At 38.4% G+C, this 15,540-nt stretch overlaps 1 protein-coding gene across 1 annotated transcript; it reads left to right on the plus strand.

The window, feature by feature from the left end:
• Positions 1-889: 889 nt before the first annotated feature.
• Positions 890-2,762, plus strand: LOC106092923 (alkaline phosphatase). Its single transcript, XM_013259879.2, has 3 exons — positions 890-1,430; positions 1,496-2,507; positions 2,571-2,762. The coding sequence occupies exons 1-3, from the start codon at positions 1,041-1,043 to the stop codon at positions 2,750-2,752; spliced, it is 1,584 nt and encodes a 527-aa protein (XP_013115333.2). The 5' UTR covers positions 890-1,040; the 3' UTR covers positions 2,753-2,762.
• The last annotated feature ends 12,778 nt before the right edge of the window (positions 2,763-15,540 follow it).

The following is a 15,540-nucleotide window of genomic DNA, read 5'->3' on the forward strand; positions in this document are numbered from 1 at the left end:
AAAGTTAGCGTACTTTCGACAGACGGACGGACAGACAGACGAACGGACGGACAGACGGACGGACGGACGGGACGGTCAGAGGGACGGACAGACGGACGGACAGACAGACGGACGGACGGACGGACAGACGGTCGGACAGACGGACGGACAGACAGATGGACGGACATGGCTAGATCGACTTAGAATGTCACGACGATCAAGAATATATATATACTTTGTGATACGAATATTTCCAAACAGAATGACGAAATTAGTATGCCCCCATCCTATGATGGAGGGTATAAAAACCCCGATTATGCATTAATGTAGGCTTCTCGCGGTCCAAGAAGTCACATCTGCGCGAAATCTTTAAAGGGAATTTATACCAACAATGACCCCTCCGAATATACCAAACTTTAAATTTTATAAGCTCGAAATGTCAATGCGAAATATCATTCGAAATGGGAGTTATATTGGAAGATAACCCACCTATTGGCATAACTCGCAGATACAACTAAAATACAACTGTATAAAGTTAACAACAGACGGACAGAGATGTTTGGAACATCTCAGAACTCTACGACGATCTAGAATGAATGGCATTAATCTTATGATGTTGGATATAAATACGAAGTATTTACGAAGGGGCACAAATGGAATGTTTATCCTAATAAAGCGTCTATCTTGCGGCTGATGGTATAATTACTTATGTACATCAAATTTTGTTTTATTATTTTGGTGATAAAAAGCTGAGATAGCAATGATTGACTGACTGTTATACGAAACTGTGCAAATTTCTACAAAGCAATCTCCTAGCTTCTCGGACCCGTATACTATAGTACCGAATGGTAGTTGATAAAACCGCCTTAACATCAAGTTCACGAGACAGTTTATAAAAGGTCTACTCTCTTACAGTACCATGTGCGTGCTGCATATTACCAACAACGCACAGCAAATACGTACGATACATGGCTGATCGTATAAAATCCGAAGAGTGAAAAGAATTTTGGATTAGTCGTTGAAAGCAGTCGAACGCTAAACATTAGACCCTCTCGAAGGCCATGTACAAGATTACGTTAATAATTGTTTTTGTTGCACTTGTTATTGTGTTAATTTTATGTTTAACACTGGGTGGAGAACAAAGTACTGAACAACTCGCAAAATATGATATCTTCGACGATGCAGAAAGTGCTGGCTCAAATAAGCCATCACCGGAGGAGGAGAAAGATCCAGAGTTTTGGCTGACGCTGGGTCGTGAGGAATTATTCAAAAGCCTGGCCAAACAAAAGCTGAATGTAAACAAAGCCAAAAACATCATTCTGTTTATGGGTGATGGAATGGGCTTGAGTACAATAACCGCTGCTCGAATATTAAAAGGGCAACGTATGAATCACACAGGCGAAGAAGCTGTTCTAAGTTCTGATAAATTTCCCTATACAGCTTTGAGTAAGGTGAGACAAAAATTTTCACAAATTCCTTACCATTCATTTAAATATTTTTAAAAATTTTATTCCAGACTTATTGTTCTAATGCCCAGGTGGCCGATTCTGCTTGTAGCGCCACCGCATATTTGTCTGGAGTCAAGGGAAATATTATCACCATAGGTGTAAGTGCAGAGGTCACTTATAATAACTGTACTGCCAGCATGGATCCTGCCAATCAGGTGTCGTCTATAGCCGCCTGGGCCCAGAGAGCAGGTAAATCCACTGGCTTTGTCACCACCACGCCTGTTACTCATGCCAGCCCTGCCGGTGTTTATGCTCATACATCGAACCGTTTGCATGAATGTGATGCCGATTTAATGAGATACAATATCGACCCCCGCAAATGCATGGACATGGCTCAGCAACTGATAACACAAAAGCCAGGACGAAATTTGAATGTCATAATGGGTGGCGGCTTGGGTAAACTCATGCCCAATGATCAGAGAGATTCCCATGGCAACTATGGAGAACGTAGAGATGGCAAAAATCTTGTTTCCACCTGGGAAGCTATGCATCCACAGGGTGCCTTCGTTACGAACCGTGAGCAATTGCTAAAAGTAAATACTTTAAATGTTTCTCACATAATGGGCATATTTCAAAGTAAAAGCATGAAATTTAACGCCTTTGCAGATGAAACATATCAACCGACGTTGTCGGAGATGACAAAAGTAGCCCTACAGCTTTTACAACGTAATGAGAAAGGATATTTTGTGTTCATCGAGGGGGGTCTGATAGATTCAGCTCATCATGATAATAGGGCTGGTTTGGCATTAGAGGAGACTTTGGAACTGGATAAGGCTGTACAGCTTGCGCGTGACATGACCGATCCTTCGGATACACTTATTCTAGTAACTGCAGATCACTCACAGCCCATGACCCTGGCTGGCTTTCCCGGCCGTGGTACGCCCATATTGGGCTTAAATCAACACGAACGCTCACTGGATGGTTTAAAGTATTTGACCCTATCCTATCCCTTGGGCTATGAACAATACTTGGATAAAAAGGGAAAACGCATGGATTTAGAGAAATTGAATTGGAAAATTGGTAACTTGTTTGGTAAAAATACCGCAAAACCTCATATAAAACCTTGTTTTTTAACTCTTTCAGATAGCAAATACCCAAGTGCGGTAAAAGTGTTTAAAGGCCCTCATTCTGGTGAGGATGTAAGTGTTTATGCGTCGGGACCTTTTGCCCATCTTTTTACAGGAGTTTTACAACAGAATACCATACCAATTATGGCGGCCTATGCAGCGTGCATTGGGAATGGACCTACATTGTGTGATGGGTGAAAATGTAAACTTTGGATACTGAAACAAAAAATTTGCAACACAAAGTGAATAGTACAAAAGTCAACTTAGTATCGTAATCAATAGCCTATGTGATCTGTAAAAAGCACAACTAAGTTTTAGGAAATTTCGTAATTCTAGTTGTGGTTGCTAAGATTTAATTTTAATTTATTTATTTTTGCTGAAAACTTAGGTATTTGGCAATGTGATATTTTTAAGAAATGTAATTTAAGTTTTAAGTAGATTTTCAGCAACATAAAAAATTTTTAAGCTTTAAATCGTCTCAAACATAATTTGGGACGAAATTTTTGAATACAACTTAACAAAGCTTGGGACGATGCCAGATGATGATGGAACAGTAAGCAATTTAAAGGCAATTAAAAGACGGTAAAGATAGAGAACAATTAAGGAACACCGTTGGCTCAGATGCATTTTCATACCCACCTCCAAAGGATAGACGGTATTCATTTAGCCATGCCGTTTCCATATCAATTTCCGACCCTACAAAGTATATAGATTTCGAATCCTCGTAAAATTTTAGGACGATTTGTGCGTCCTTGTGTCTGTCCGTCCGTCTGTTGTAATCACTCTACAGCCTTAAAAAATTTGCATATTGAGCTGAAATTAAGTTCTTGAACGGGTCAAAACGGACCATATTTGGATATAGCTGCTATATAGATCGATCTGCCAATAAAGTGTCTGAAGCCAATAAATACTTTATTTTTATCCAATTTCGCTGAAATTTGCAACAGTGAGTGGTTTTAGGTCCTCCGACATCTGACGTAAATATGGTTTAGATCGGACTATATATAGATACTAGCTGAATCGGGCCCGCTCTGCTGCGCCTTTTTTTACTTTATGTGTAACAAAATTTTCCTTTGAATATTTATTTTCGGCAATTATGGAGCTTTTAGTGAAATAGCATAATACGAAAATAGTATATCGCTTGACTTGCCGTTTAACAATATAAGTGCTTTTATCTGAATCCCATATGACCTTTATTGATCAACGAATTTAAGTTTCGATGTAAGGTGTACTCTATTCTTAAAGTACTTTATTCCAGCCCGATATTCTCATGATGTCTGATTTAGGATTGTTTTCGGGGCTGAGGTGATCCCCCAGACATTTGGCCCCGGAAAAATATCAGCATCATGCTCTTCTCTCAAATACGATTTATTTTAACCCCATATTGCCATTGGTTTTGAGGGGAGTTTACAGGATGAGGTGTACCCCAAAAACATGGCCCCAAGATTGGTTATCAAATTCGTTTTCTAATCTCACATACCTTTCTTTGAGCCACATATCGGCATGGTCGTCAAATTTGTAACCTTTGGGGGGCATTTTGGGGAAGGGGTGATGCCCTTAGTACATGGTCCTACATGTGGATATCAAATTCCTATCCTACTCCCAAATACCTCTATTTGAGCCCAATATTGCGATGTCAGTAAAAAATTACTGTTTGTGGGATATTTTAGGGTAGAAGGGTAGACCCCCAGAAAATTGGGAATCGGTCCCAAAATGATTTTGTGTAAAAAAAAATTTTAAATTAAATGTATTCTAAACTAAATTTTCATTAACTTTTTTTATAATGACAAAATTTCATATTTATAATATCCTACAAAGACAATATTTTGCTGAGGCCAGGGCAGCCTTAAACTTATTTTTCCGAAAATGGGTATAAATGGGTAGGCCCCCAGAAAATTGGTCCCGAAAGTGGGTATCAATTCTTGCTCTACCCCCAATACCTTTCATTTACGCTCCACATTGACATGGTCAGTTTATATGCCCGATTTAGGGGTTTTTTTGGAGAGTGGGGTGGCCCTCCAAACACTATGCCCCGAAAATATATCAGCAACGTGCTCTATTCTCATATATCTACAATATATATCATTTATTTGAACCCCATATTGCCATTGGCCTCAAAATTGAATATCAAATTCGGATAGGAAATCAAAATTGGATAGCAAATATGTCCTATTTGGGGGTTGTTATTGTGGTGGGACGTCCCCTAGATAGTTGGTCCCGAATGTTGATGTCAGATTCATGGTCTACTCCCAAATACCCTTCATTTGAGCCCCATCTTTCCATAGTCGGCAAACATGACCGGTTTGGTGGGTGTTTTGGGGGATGGGGCGACCACTCAGTGACTTTGCTTTAAAAATATATATAAGATTCGTGTTCTACTTTAAATTACCTCTTACTTGAGCCTCATAAAGCATGTCAGCAAATACTTTCTATTTGGGTGGTGTCATGGGAGTGGGGTGGCCCCATAGACACTTTTCCCGAATATTGATATCAGATTCGTGCTCTACTTACAAAGACCTTTCATTTGAGCCCCATATTGCTATGGTCGTAAGTTTGCCCTTTTTTGGGGGATGTTCTAGGGGAAGGGCGGCCCCCAAACACTTGGTCCTACATCTGGATATCAAATTCGTATTCTAAACTCAAATACCTTTTATTTAAGCCCCATATTGCCAAGATCAGTAAATAAGTCCTGTTTGGGGGATGTTTTGGGGAAGGGGTGGATCTGGGCCAAATTGACGAAGGATGTCGAGGGGCCTAACACAACTCACCGTCCCAAATTTCAGCAAAATCGGATAATAAATGTGGCTTTTATGTGCCTAAGACCCTAAATCGGAGGATCGGTCTATATGGCAGCTATATCCAAATCTGGATCGATCTGGGCAAAATTAACCAAGAATGTCGAAAGGGCCTAACAAAACTCTCTGTCCCAAATTTCAGCAAAATCGGATAATAAATGTGGCTTTTATTGGCCTAAGACCCCATAAAAACAGACCGATCTTTAACATATTAGGGTCGGATGGCCTAAAACTACTCACTGGTTCAAATTTAAGCAAAATCGGATAAAAAATAAAGCTTTATGGGTTTCAGACCCTTTATCAGGAGATCGGTCTGTATGGCAGCTATATCTAAATATAGTCAGATCCGAACCATATTTGGGTCAGTTACCGGGAGGCTCTAAAATATTCACTGTTTCAAATTTCAGCGAAATCAGATAAAAAATAAAGCATTTATGGGCATTAGACCCTTTATCGAAAAATCGGTCTATATAGCAGCTATATCAAAACATGGTCCGATTTGGCCTATTCAGAAACTTAACCAGCGTGCATCGAAAAAGACGTATCTGTGCCAAATTTCAGCTCAATATCTCATTTTTTGAAGGCTGTAGAGTGATTACAACAGACGGACGGACAGACGGATAGACGGACAAACGGACAGACACACGGACATCGTTACATCGTCTTGGAATTTTACGACGATCCGAAATATATGTACTTTATAGGGTCGGAAATGAATATTTCTGTGTTGCAAACGGAATGACAAAATGAATATACCCCCATCCCTTCGGTGGTGGGTATAAAAATAGCAGTAGGCCGACGAAATATTGAGATTACTATTTATTGCTGTTAACTTGTCCGATAGTGGAGGAAATGTAAGAAATAACAACACTGCCAAGTTTATATTGACTCTTGCATATTAATTATTGTTGAAGACTCAGAGACTTCATAGCATTTCTTTAAATTCCTTCCTACTTTCTTTTTTAACGCAAGTCTTTAAATTGTTCCTAACCACAACTGGCAATTTCTTATCATTTTGCGAGAAATGCTTAAAGCAAATTCCAAATTCCAAATACTAAAAATCAATTATCGAAACAATAACAAAAATATTCTTAATTAAATTGATTACAAACTCCCTACGAATTGCATTGTTAATTGACTTGAAAATCGAATACAACCAAAACTACCAATACAATGTGCCCGCACAGACATAGCCAGTCATTCGACCGAATACAAGACCACAAATAAGGCCAAAAACTTCTATGATGAAATCATTACATTTTGGTCATAACTAAGATGTTCAAGCATGTGTGTTTGGAAGTATGCGTTTGAGGTTGTGTGGGTAAGTCACTGACCATGTGCATCACATAGACAGCAAACAAACATTCGACATTATTAAAATGCCTTTAGGATAAGTGAAGCAGAGTAGAACGAGGCAACCAATTGAGTCCAAACCAGGCCAAAGCAAAACTTCATATCAGACGTCTGTCCATTTAATTCTGACCAGTGTGGAAATAGCATAGCATAAATGTAAGTGGACAAAAATGTCATAAAGGGCTATAACATTAGGAGACTTTCAATGCAAGGGGCTAGGAGAAAGAAAGTCCTTGTTTTTATCAGTATGGAAAAATTATGCAATTATGCAGGAGTCCATAAATGGAAAGTTCACAGGAAGACAGATTGAGTATTAAATACTTGGTGTAGGCCTCGGGTTAGTAGCTCACCCTTCAAAAACATATACCATATAGAGCTGGTATAACAATTACAGTATAACAGTTATATATGCTTCAGCATTCCCTTCCAAGTCGATATATCGATAATAGGAACGAATTTAAACCTGTACAGCATCCCTATTTTTAAAGTCCCCATCAAATAACCCATGGTAATGAGACATAATCATCTAAATACGTGTTTGTACTCAAATATGTATAGACATGTTGGTTCTGACTATGTGCTTGTAAATTCAGAACCCGTAGTCATATTCCATATAAATGTGCAAATTACATGACGAGACAACATTTTCACAAACCCACACATTCATTCGAACAATGCTACAATGGCATAAAAGAAATTCATAGCCCAAAGAGATCCAAGTACAACTGATGCAGGCAACAGAGTCGTCAGTTGCTTAGTTCACAACAAGATTATTTGCGAAAATTTTGCTAAATCAACATTTTGAAATTCAAACTGTTTGCCATAATAACGTTCTAAGTTGTAATGTCCATTCATTCAAATCCAAATCAAAAGCCATCCATAAATGTGGACCTAGAAATCATACAAATTCATTTCAATGCACAAAAATGAGGTCATGAAGTGGTATACCACAGATCAAATAAAGGAACGGAAGTAATTAGCCTTAACAATAAGCAGGACATTGATTAAAGGATTCAATATTATGAGGTTATTTAAATAGCTGTGGCAACGTTTAAAAGAGCTTGGTGCTGAATATTGTTGGATGTATTTTGTTTTGCCATTTTTAGACATGGCCGATACGCTTTAATACAGCAAGAGACCAACCCGTGAAAACGTTAGAATGTGGAATACCATCCATTTAAAATTATGATGATTATATGATTTATTGAATACTTATAATACAATACAAAATGACTAATAACATATTAATTTGATTAAAATATAATAAGACATAACATTGTGCGTATTATATATTATTTTAGATTTTGAATAGGAAAATAGTGTATATATAAAACACTGTGGAATGCAACAAAAAAATAATAGAAAAACATGCATAGATCATCGGTATAGGTGTTTTGAAAGTTTAGATTGAAAAATAAATGCCCTCTGCTGAACATTTTGCTAAATATTCGACTAACGATATCTTGTAATCCTCTTTAATTTTTGGTGCGTAGTGCAAGACTGTGAGCAATTTTGTTGTTGAACATTATAACCTTTAACCAACCCCGGATAGGGATCTTTTTTGGATGAAAAGTGGTCCTTTAATGGGCTCAATACTCTATATCGGGAGATCGGTCTATATGGGAGCTATATCCAAATATGGTCTGATCTAAACGTTGTTCGACACACAGGTGTAGAGGTCTATCAAAACTCATTGTTTCAAATTTCATCAAAATCGGATGAAAAATGCTCCTTTAATGAGCTCAATACTCCAAACCGGGAGATGGGTCTATATGGCAGCTATATTCAAATATGGTCCGATCTGGACGATATCGGACTCGCTGTGCCAAATTTCGTCAAAATAGGATAAAAACTGCTCCTTTTATAGACTTATTACACTATATCGGGGGATCGGTCTATATGGCAGCTATATCCAAGTATGGTCCGATCTGAACCATTTTTGACAGGAAAGGACTGGGGTCTACCAGAACACACTGTGCCAAATCTCATCGAATTTGGGTAATAAATAGATATTTTATGGCTCCAATACCCTATATCGGTAGATCGGGCGGTAGCTCTATAGCGCACCTATATCCAAATATAGATCGATCAGAACAGTACTTCACAAAAATGGGAAGGGGTTTTTCAGAACTCACTGTGCCAAATTTCATTGAAATCGGATGAGAAATTATCATTTTATTGCTTCAAGACTTTAAGTCTAGAGATCGGTCTATATAGCGGATATATATAACTAAAATCCGATTTTGTGAGATCAAATGATCAAAGAATACGAAAGCATTAAAAATTGTTTGGAAAATGTTTTTATACCCAAGATATCTACAAAAATTGTAAATACCCAAAATAAATACACAACAAGTAAAAGCGTGTTAAGTTCGGCCGGGCCGATTCTTACATACCCTCCACCATTGATCGCATTTGTCGAGTTCTTTTCCCGGGGTCTCTTTTTAGGCAAACAAAGGAAAGGAAAGGCTAAAAGAAAAGAATTGCTATTGTATTGGAGCTACATCAAGTTATGGTTTGATTCGGATCGTAATGGAATGAATGTTGGAGACCTAGTAGAAGTCATTGTGTAAAATTTCAACCAAATCGAATAAGAATTGCGCCCTTTAGGGGATCAACAAGTAAAATAGGGAGATCGTTTTATAGGGGAGCTGTATTAAGCTATAGACCAATTCAGACCATATTTGACAAGTATATTGAAAGTCATGGGAGAAGTTGTTGAACAAAATTCCACCCAAATCAGATAATAATTGCGCCCTATAGAGTCTCAAGAAGTCAAGATCCCAGATCGATTTATATGTCAGCTATATCAGGTTATAAACCAATTTGAATCATACTTTGCACAATTGTTGGAAGTCATAACGAAACAAGTCATGCAAAATTCCAGCGAAATCGGATAGGATTTGCGTACTATAAAGACTCAAGAAGTCAAGATCCAAGAACGGTTTGTATGGCAGATATATCAAGTTATGGACGGATTTCAATCATACTTAGCACAACTGTTGAAAGTCATAACAAAACACTTCATGTAAAGTTTCAGCCAAATCGGCTGAGAATTGCGGCCTTTAGTGGCTCAAGAAGTCAAGATTGAAGATCGGTTTATATAAAAGCTATATCAGGTTATGTACCGATTTCAAAAATACTTAGCACAACTGTTGAAGGTCATAACAAAAGACATCATGCAAAATTTCAGCCAAATCGGTTAAGAATTGCGTGCTCTAGTGGCTCAAGAAGTCAAGATCCAAAATCGGTTTATATGGCAGCTATATCAGGTTATGGATCGATTTGAATCATACTTAGCACAGTTGTTGGAAATCATGACGAAACACGTGTTGCGCCCTCTAAAGGCTCAAGAAGTCAAGAATCCAGGACGGTTTACATGACAGCTATATCAGGTTATGGATCGATTTCAACCATACTTGGTACAGTTGTGGGAAATCATAACAAAACACTTCATGCAAAATTTCAGCGAAATCGGATAAAAATTGCGCCCTGTAGTTGCGCCCTCTAAAGGCTCAAGAAGTCAAGAACCCAGGACAGTTTACATGACAGCTATATCAGGTTATGGATCGATTTCAACCATACTTGGTACAGTTGTGGGAAATCATAACAAAACACTTCATGTAAAATTTCAGCGAAATCGGATAAAAATTGCACCCTGTAGTGGCTTAAGAAGTCAAGATCCAAGATCGGTTTATATGGCAGCTATATCTGGTAACGGAACGACTTAAACTATACTTTGCACCGTTGTTGAAAATCATGATGGAACACGTCTTGCAAAATTTCAGCCATATCTGATAATAATTGCGCCCTCTAAAAGCTCAGGAAGTCAAGACCCCAGATCGGTTTACAAGACAGCTATATCAGGTTATGGATCGATTTCAACCATACTTAGCACAGTGGCTCAAGAAGATAAGATCCAAGACCGGTTTATATGGCAGCTATATAAAAACATGGACCGTTATGGCCGTTACAATCCCAACCAACTTGCACCTTTAAGAAGTATGTGTGCAAAATTTCAAGCGGATAGCTTTACTCCTTCGAAAGTAAGGGTGTTTTCGACAGGCAGACGGACGGACGGACAGATGGACGAAGATGGCTAGACCGACTTAAAATGTCACGACGATCAAGAATATATATACTTTATGGGGTCTGAGACGAATATTTCGAGGAGTTACAAACAGAGTGACGAAATTAGTATACCCCCATCCTATGGTGGAGGGTATAAAAAAGTATTTATTGGGTATTTACCCAAATAATAACTAAGCGTTGGGTATTTTCCCGGTAGAAATACTTAAGAAGACAATACTTGGAAGACAATACTTAAGCATTTATTAGTGACATACCGGCCGAAATGTAGGAAAGAGTATACAAGAAATGGACTAAGCGGATGCCATTTGAGGTGCAGCCACAGTTACTGTTTGCGTAAAATAATCTCCAAACCTTAAAATATATGGACAGCCGTCTGTCTAAAGCACGCTAACTTTTGAAGGAGTTTTGCACAAATGTATCTCATTAATGTAGGTCGGTTGGGATTGTTAATGGGCGAAATCGGTCCATGCTGCCATATAAACCGATCTTGGGTCTTGACTTCTTGATTGGGTCTTGACTTCTTATCAGATTTGGCTCAAAAACTTGCGCGTGGTATTTTGGTATCACTTTAAACAACTGTGCTATGTATGGTTTAATGGTATTGAGCCAATAGAGGGCGCAATTCTCATACGATTTGGCTGAAATTTAGCTTGAAGTGATTTGTTATTACTTCCAACATCTGCGCCGAGTATGGTTGAAATCGGTCTATAACCTGATATAGCTGCCATATAAATCGATCTGAGATTTTAACTTCTTAAGCCTCTAGAGGCCGCAATTCTTATCCGATGAAATTTTGAAATTTTGCTCAAATTTTGTACAACGGTTTCTCCCATGACCTTCAACATACATATCCAGTTTGGTCTTAATCGATCTATACCCTGATACCGATTTTCCAATTATGCTTCTTGAGCCCCTACAGGCACAATTCTTATTCGAATGGACTGAAGTATTACCCAATGACTTCTAAATACTATGGTCTTCAACATTCAATTCACTTATGATCCGAATAGGCCTTTAACTTGATATATCTCCAATAGTATAACAATTCTTATTCATTATTCCTTGTTTGCCTGAAAAGAGATACCGCGCAAAAAACTCGACAAATGCTATCCATGGTGGAGGATATAATATAAGATTCGGCCTGGTCGAACTTAGCACGTTCTTACTTGTTTTTATACTCATCGCTCTGGGAGGTATACTAATCTAGTCATTACGTTTGTAGCAACTCGAAATATTGATCTGAGACCCTACAGAGTATATATATTCTTGATGGAGTTGTCATTCTGAGTTGATCTAGCAACGTCCATCAGCCCGTCTGCTTTTTGAATGGAGACATACGCTTGAAATTTGGCGCCGATACTTCTAATTGATGTAGGTCGTTGAGGATTGCAAATTGAACACATCGGTTCAGATTTCTATATAGCCTCCATATCAGCCGATCTCCGATTTTGACTTCTTGAGCCTCTAGAGGCCTTAATTTTCATCCGATTTGGTTGAAATTTGGCACAAGAACGTCGGCTCTGACCTTCAACGTCTGTTTTACCCAAATCGACCCACAAACTTATAAAGCCCCCATTCGTATAAAACGATCCTTTGATTTGACTTCTTGAGCCCCTAGATGCCTAAATTTTTTCGCGTATTTTATTGAGCCCTCAGAGGCCTCAAATTTCATCCGATTTGGCTGAATTTTGGCACAAAGATGTCGGCTCTGACTTCCAACATCCGTGTTTAGTATTATCCGAATCGGTATATAAACTGATGTAGCCACCCATACCTACAAACAAATACAAATTTTGCCCATGAACATTCCATTAAGGAACAGGGGCAAATTTCTCACGTATCAATAAGTACTGTACAATTCAAGTTTAAGCTTAATGGCAAGGGGCCTCCTTTTTATAGCCGTGTCCGAATGGCGTGCCGCAGTGCGACACAACTCTTTGGAGAGAAGTTTCACATGGCATAGTACCTGACAAATGTTGCCAGCATTGGGAGGGGAAAACCAGCACTGACAATTTTTTCTGATGGTCTCGCCAGGATTCGAGCCCAGGCGTTTAGCGCCATAGGCGGACATGCTAATACCTGCGCTACGGTGGCCTTCACCGTCTTGACCACCTAGACGCCTTTTTTCCCGAAGTTTGCCAGTTTTCGAAATTTGGACCATGTTTTGATATAGCTGCCATATAAACCGATCGTGGGTCTTGACATCTTGAGCCTCTTGAGGGCGTAATTCTTATCCGATTGGAATGAAATTTTGCACGGCGTGTTTTGTTATGATATGCAACAACTGTGCCATGTACGGTTCAAATCGGTACATAACCTGATATAGCTGCCATATAAACCGATCTGGGGTCTTGACTTTTTGAGCCTCTAGAGGGCGCAATACTTATCCGATTGGAATGAAATTTTGCACGACGTGTTTTGCTATGACTTCCAACAACTGTGCTAAATTAGGTTCAAATCGGTCAATAACTTGATATAGCTGCCATATAAACCGATCTGGTATCTGGACTTCTTGAGCCTCTAGAAGTCGCAATTATTTGCCGATGTGCCTGAAATTTTGTACGACGGATCCTCTCATGACCATCAACATACGTGTTTATTATGGTCAAAATCGGTCTATAGCCAGATACAGGTGCCATATAAATCGATCTCTCTATTTTACTTCTTGAGCCCCCAAAGGGCGCAATTCATATTCGAATTGGCTGACATTTTACACAGGTCTCCAACATATAATTCAATTGTGGGCCGAACCGGATCATATCTTGATAGCGCTCTAATAGCAGAGCAAATCTTTTCTATTGTCTTTTTTTTGCTTTAGAAGAGATGCCGAGAAAAGAACTCGACAAATGCTATCCCTGGTGGAGGGTATATAAGATTCGGCCCGGCCTAACTTAGCACGCTTTTACTTGTTTTACCCTCAAACTACCACTTCAAGTTTCATCCTCATTTTGACCAACTGTTGGGGTGATTGAAATGTCAAAGAAAATCTCTGTTATTGCAATCAGATTTCATTTTATGATGCCATTTTTTTGTTAGGAAAAACCTAATTTGCCATTGATTGTTGTGTTGCAATTGTGTGTCCTTTGTGACTAGTCCATCCGGTCTATTCTATTTGTTCTGCTGGTTGTTCTGCTATTTTTAGGCTTTGTACAGCCCATTTATGGCCTACCATGTTGTTGGTTGATACTTGATAGACATTTTATGGATTTTAGGCTACTGATGGAGTTCAAGGATTAAAATGGGGATAAGGCGGATGACAAAAATTAAAAGTTGGTAACAATTTGGTGTGTAATATCATATGAAACGAGCAAGTGGTTAGAGCACAGTCAAAACCAATTTCAAGTGACAAGGGGTCGGCATTGATGCTAAGGGATTACTAAAAGTCAAATTAAGGAAAAGGGTCAAACAAATTGTTTTCCAACAAGGATTTCACATCTGTTTTGAGTTTTCAAGAGAGTGACATACACGATTGTTTTGTAAAGTTTAGTTTGTAAATGATTGAGCAAATCGCCTTGAGTGGCAACCATAATGTTTGGCAATGCTATGTAATGGGGTATGCAGAGACATAAGGTCTCGCCATAACATGGCTAGCAATAACATATGGAGAACAGAATTGCAACATTTAAGTTTCTAACAATTTAGCAATAACATGCAAAACCAGCTTTAATGTAAAATTAAAGTTTCTAATGTCACTTTAACAAAAATTTATGTAGATTGCCATCTAAAATAAAACAATTTAAATTTGAAAAAGCAATCACATTGAAACTAAATTTCGAGAAACAAAAGACCACTGGCATTGAGCATGGCAACCGCGCAAATAAATGACCTCTTCCTGTGCAATTCAAACACTCTGCTGAGTGGTGCCGGTAAAGAGTCGCGAAACATAGAGGAATCCTAGAAACAAGTCTCAAAGCAATCAGACCACAACAAAGACCAGCTATCTCACACTCAATTACCCCAAAACCACCCACGAACAGAGTCATAAAAATAACAAATATTCTTCCAAATCAAGTGACCATTTCATTGGATGGTTTTCCCCACCCTTACTCACGTTTTGGTGCAACGCAAATGACAGCAGTAGTAGGAAAAATGTGCAAAATGAGAAAAAAAGGAAAAAAAAAAATATTTAAAACCCCATTTAAATATACAAAATAAATGTTGCTCTTTTCTTTTTTGCTTTATTTCCGGGAAGAAACAAAACAAAAAAGTGAATGAAAGGCTCTGGTGTTGTATGAAAATCAAGGATACTGCATTCAGTGGTCATATATCCTTGTGAAATGCTTTTTGTTTAACGTCTTTTTTTTCATTTTGTTTCTCTACAAAAAACGGCGACAGTTTAACAGTCAGTCAAATATTTCGTTTTAATCCTCTGGAAATTTGAATAAATGTTCTATCATCAAGTTTAGTCAGCGATGCGATGCCATGGATGCCATGAATGGTGCTCCATTGAAGATGAGTTATTTTAACCAAGCATGTCCTTTTGGCAGACACTAGATTGCTAACAATCGCTGAATGTTCACTCTGTGGCGGTAATGCTGATGAATGTCGTTTTGCTTAAATTATAAGCAATTTGCATTGTTAACATTGGCTTTTTTAGTCGTCTTTCTCTATGTTGAATGGTGTTCAACAAATACTTGAATTTGTTACATTTGAGTCGTGGGGAGACACCTAACTCGTACTACATTGCTCGAAGGCTAGTGTACAATAATATTAAATAAATTGCTAGTTATTAAGGTTAATTTGTTA

This window comes from Stomoxys calcitrans, chromosome 3, assembly GCF_963082655.1.
Source record: "Stomoxys calcitrans chromosome 3, idStoCalc2.1, whole genome shotgun sequence".
Taxonomy (NCBI): domain Eukaryota; kingdom Metazoa; phylum Arthropoda; class Insecta; order Diptera; family Muscidae; genus Stomoxys; species Stomoxys calcitrans.

What these genes read in the sequence shown, in the direction of transcription:
- LOC106092923 (XM_013259879.2), top strand. Translation starts at nt 1,041, where the DNA reads ATGTACAAGATTACGTTAATAATTGTTTTTGTTGCACTTGTTATTGTG. An exon ending in CCTATACAGCTTTGAGTAAG is followed by an intron (nt 1,431 to 1,495) that starts GTGAGACAAAAA and finishes ATTTTATTCCAG; the next exon opens with ACTTATTGTTCTAATGCCCA. An exon ending in GAAATTGAATTGGAAAATTG is followed by an intron (nt 2,508 to 2,570) that starts GTAACTTGTTTG and finishes TAACTCTTTCAG; the next exon opens with ATAGCAAATACCCAAGTGCG.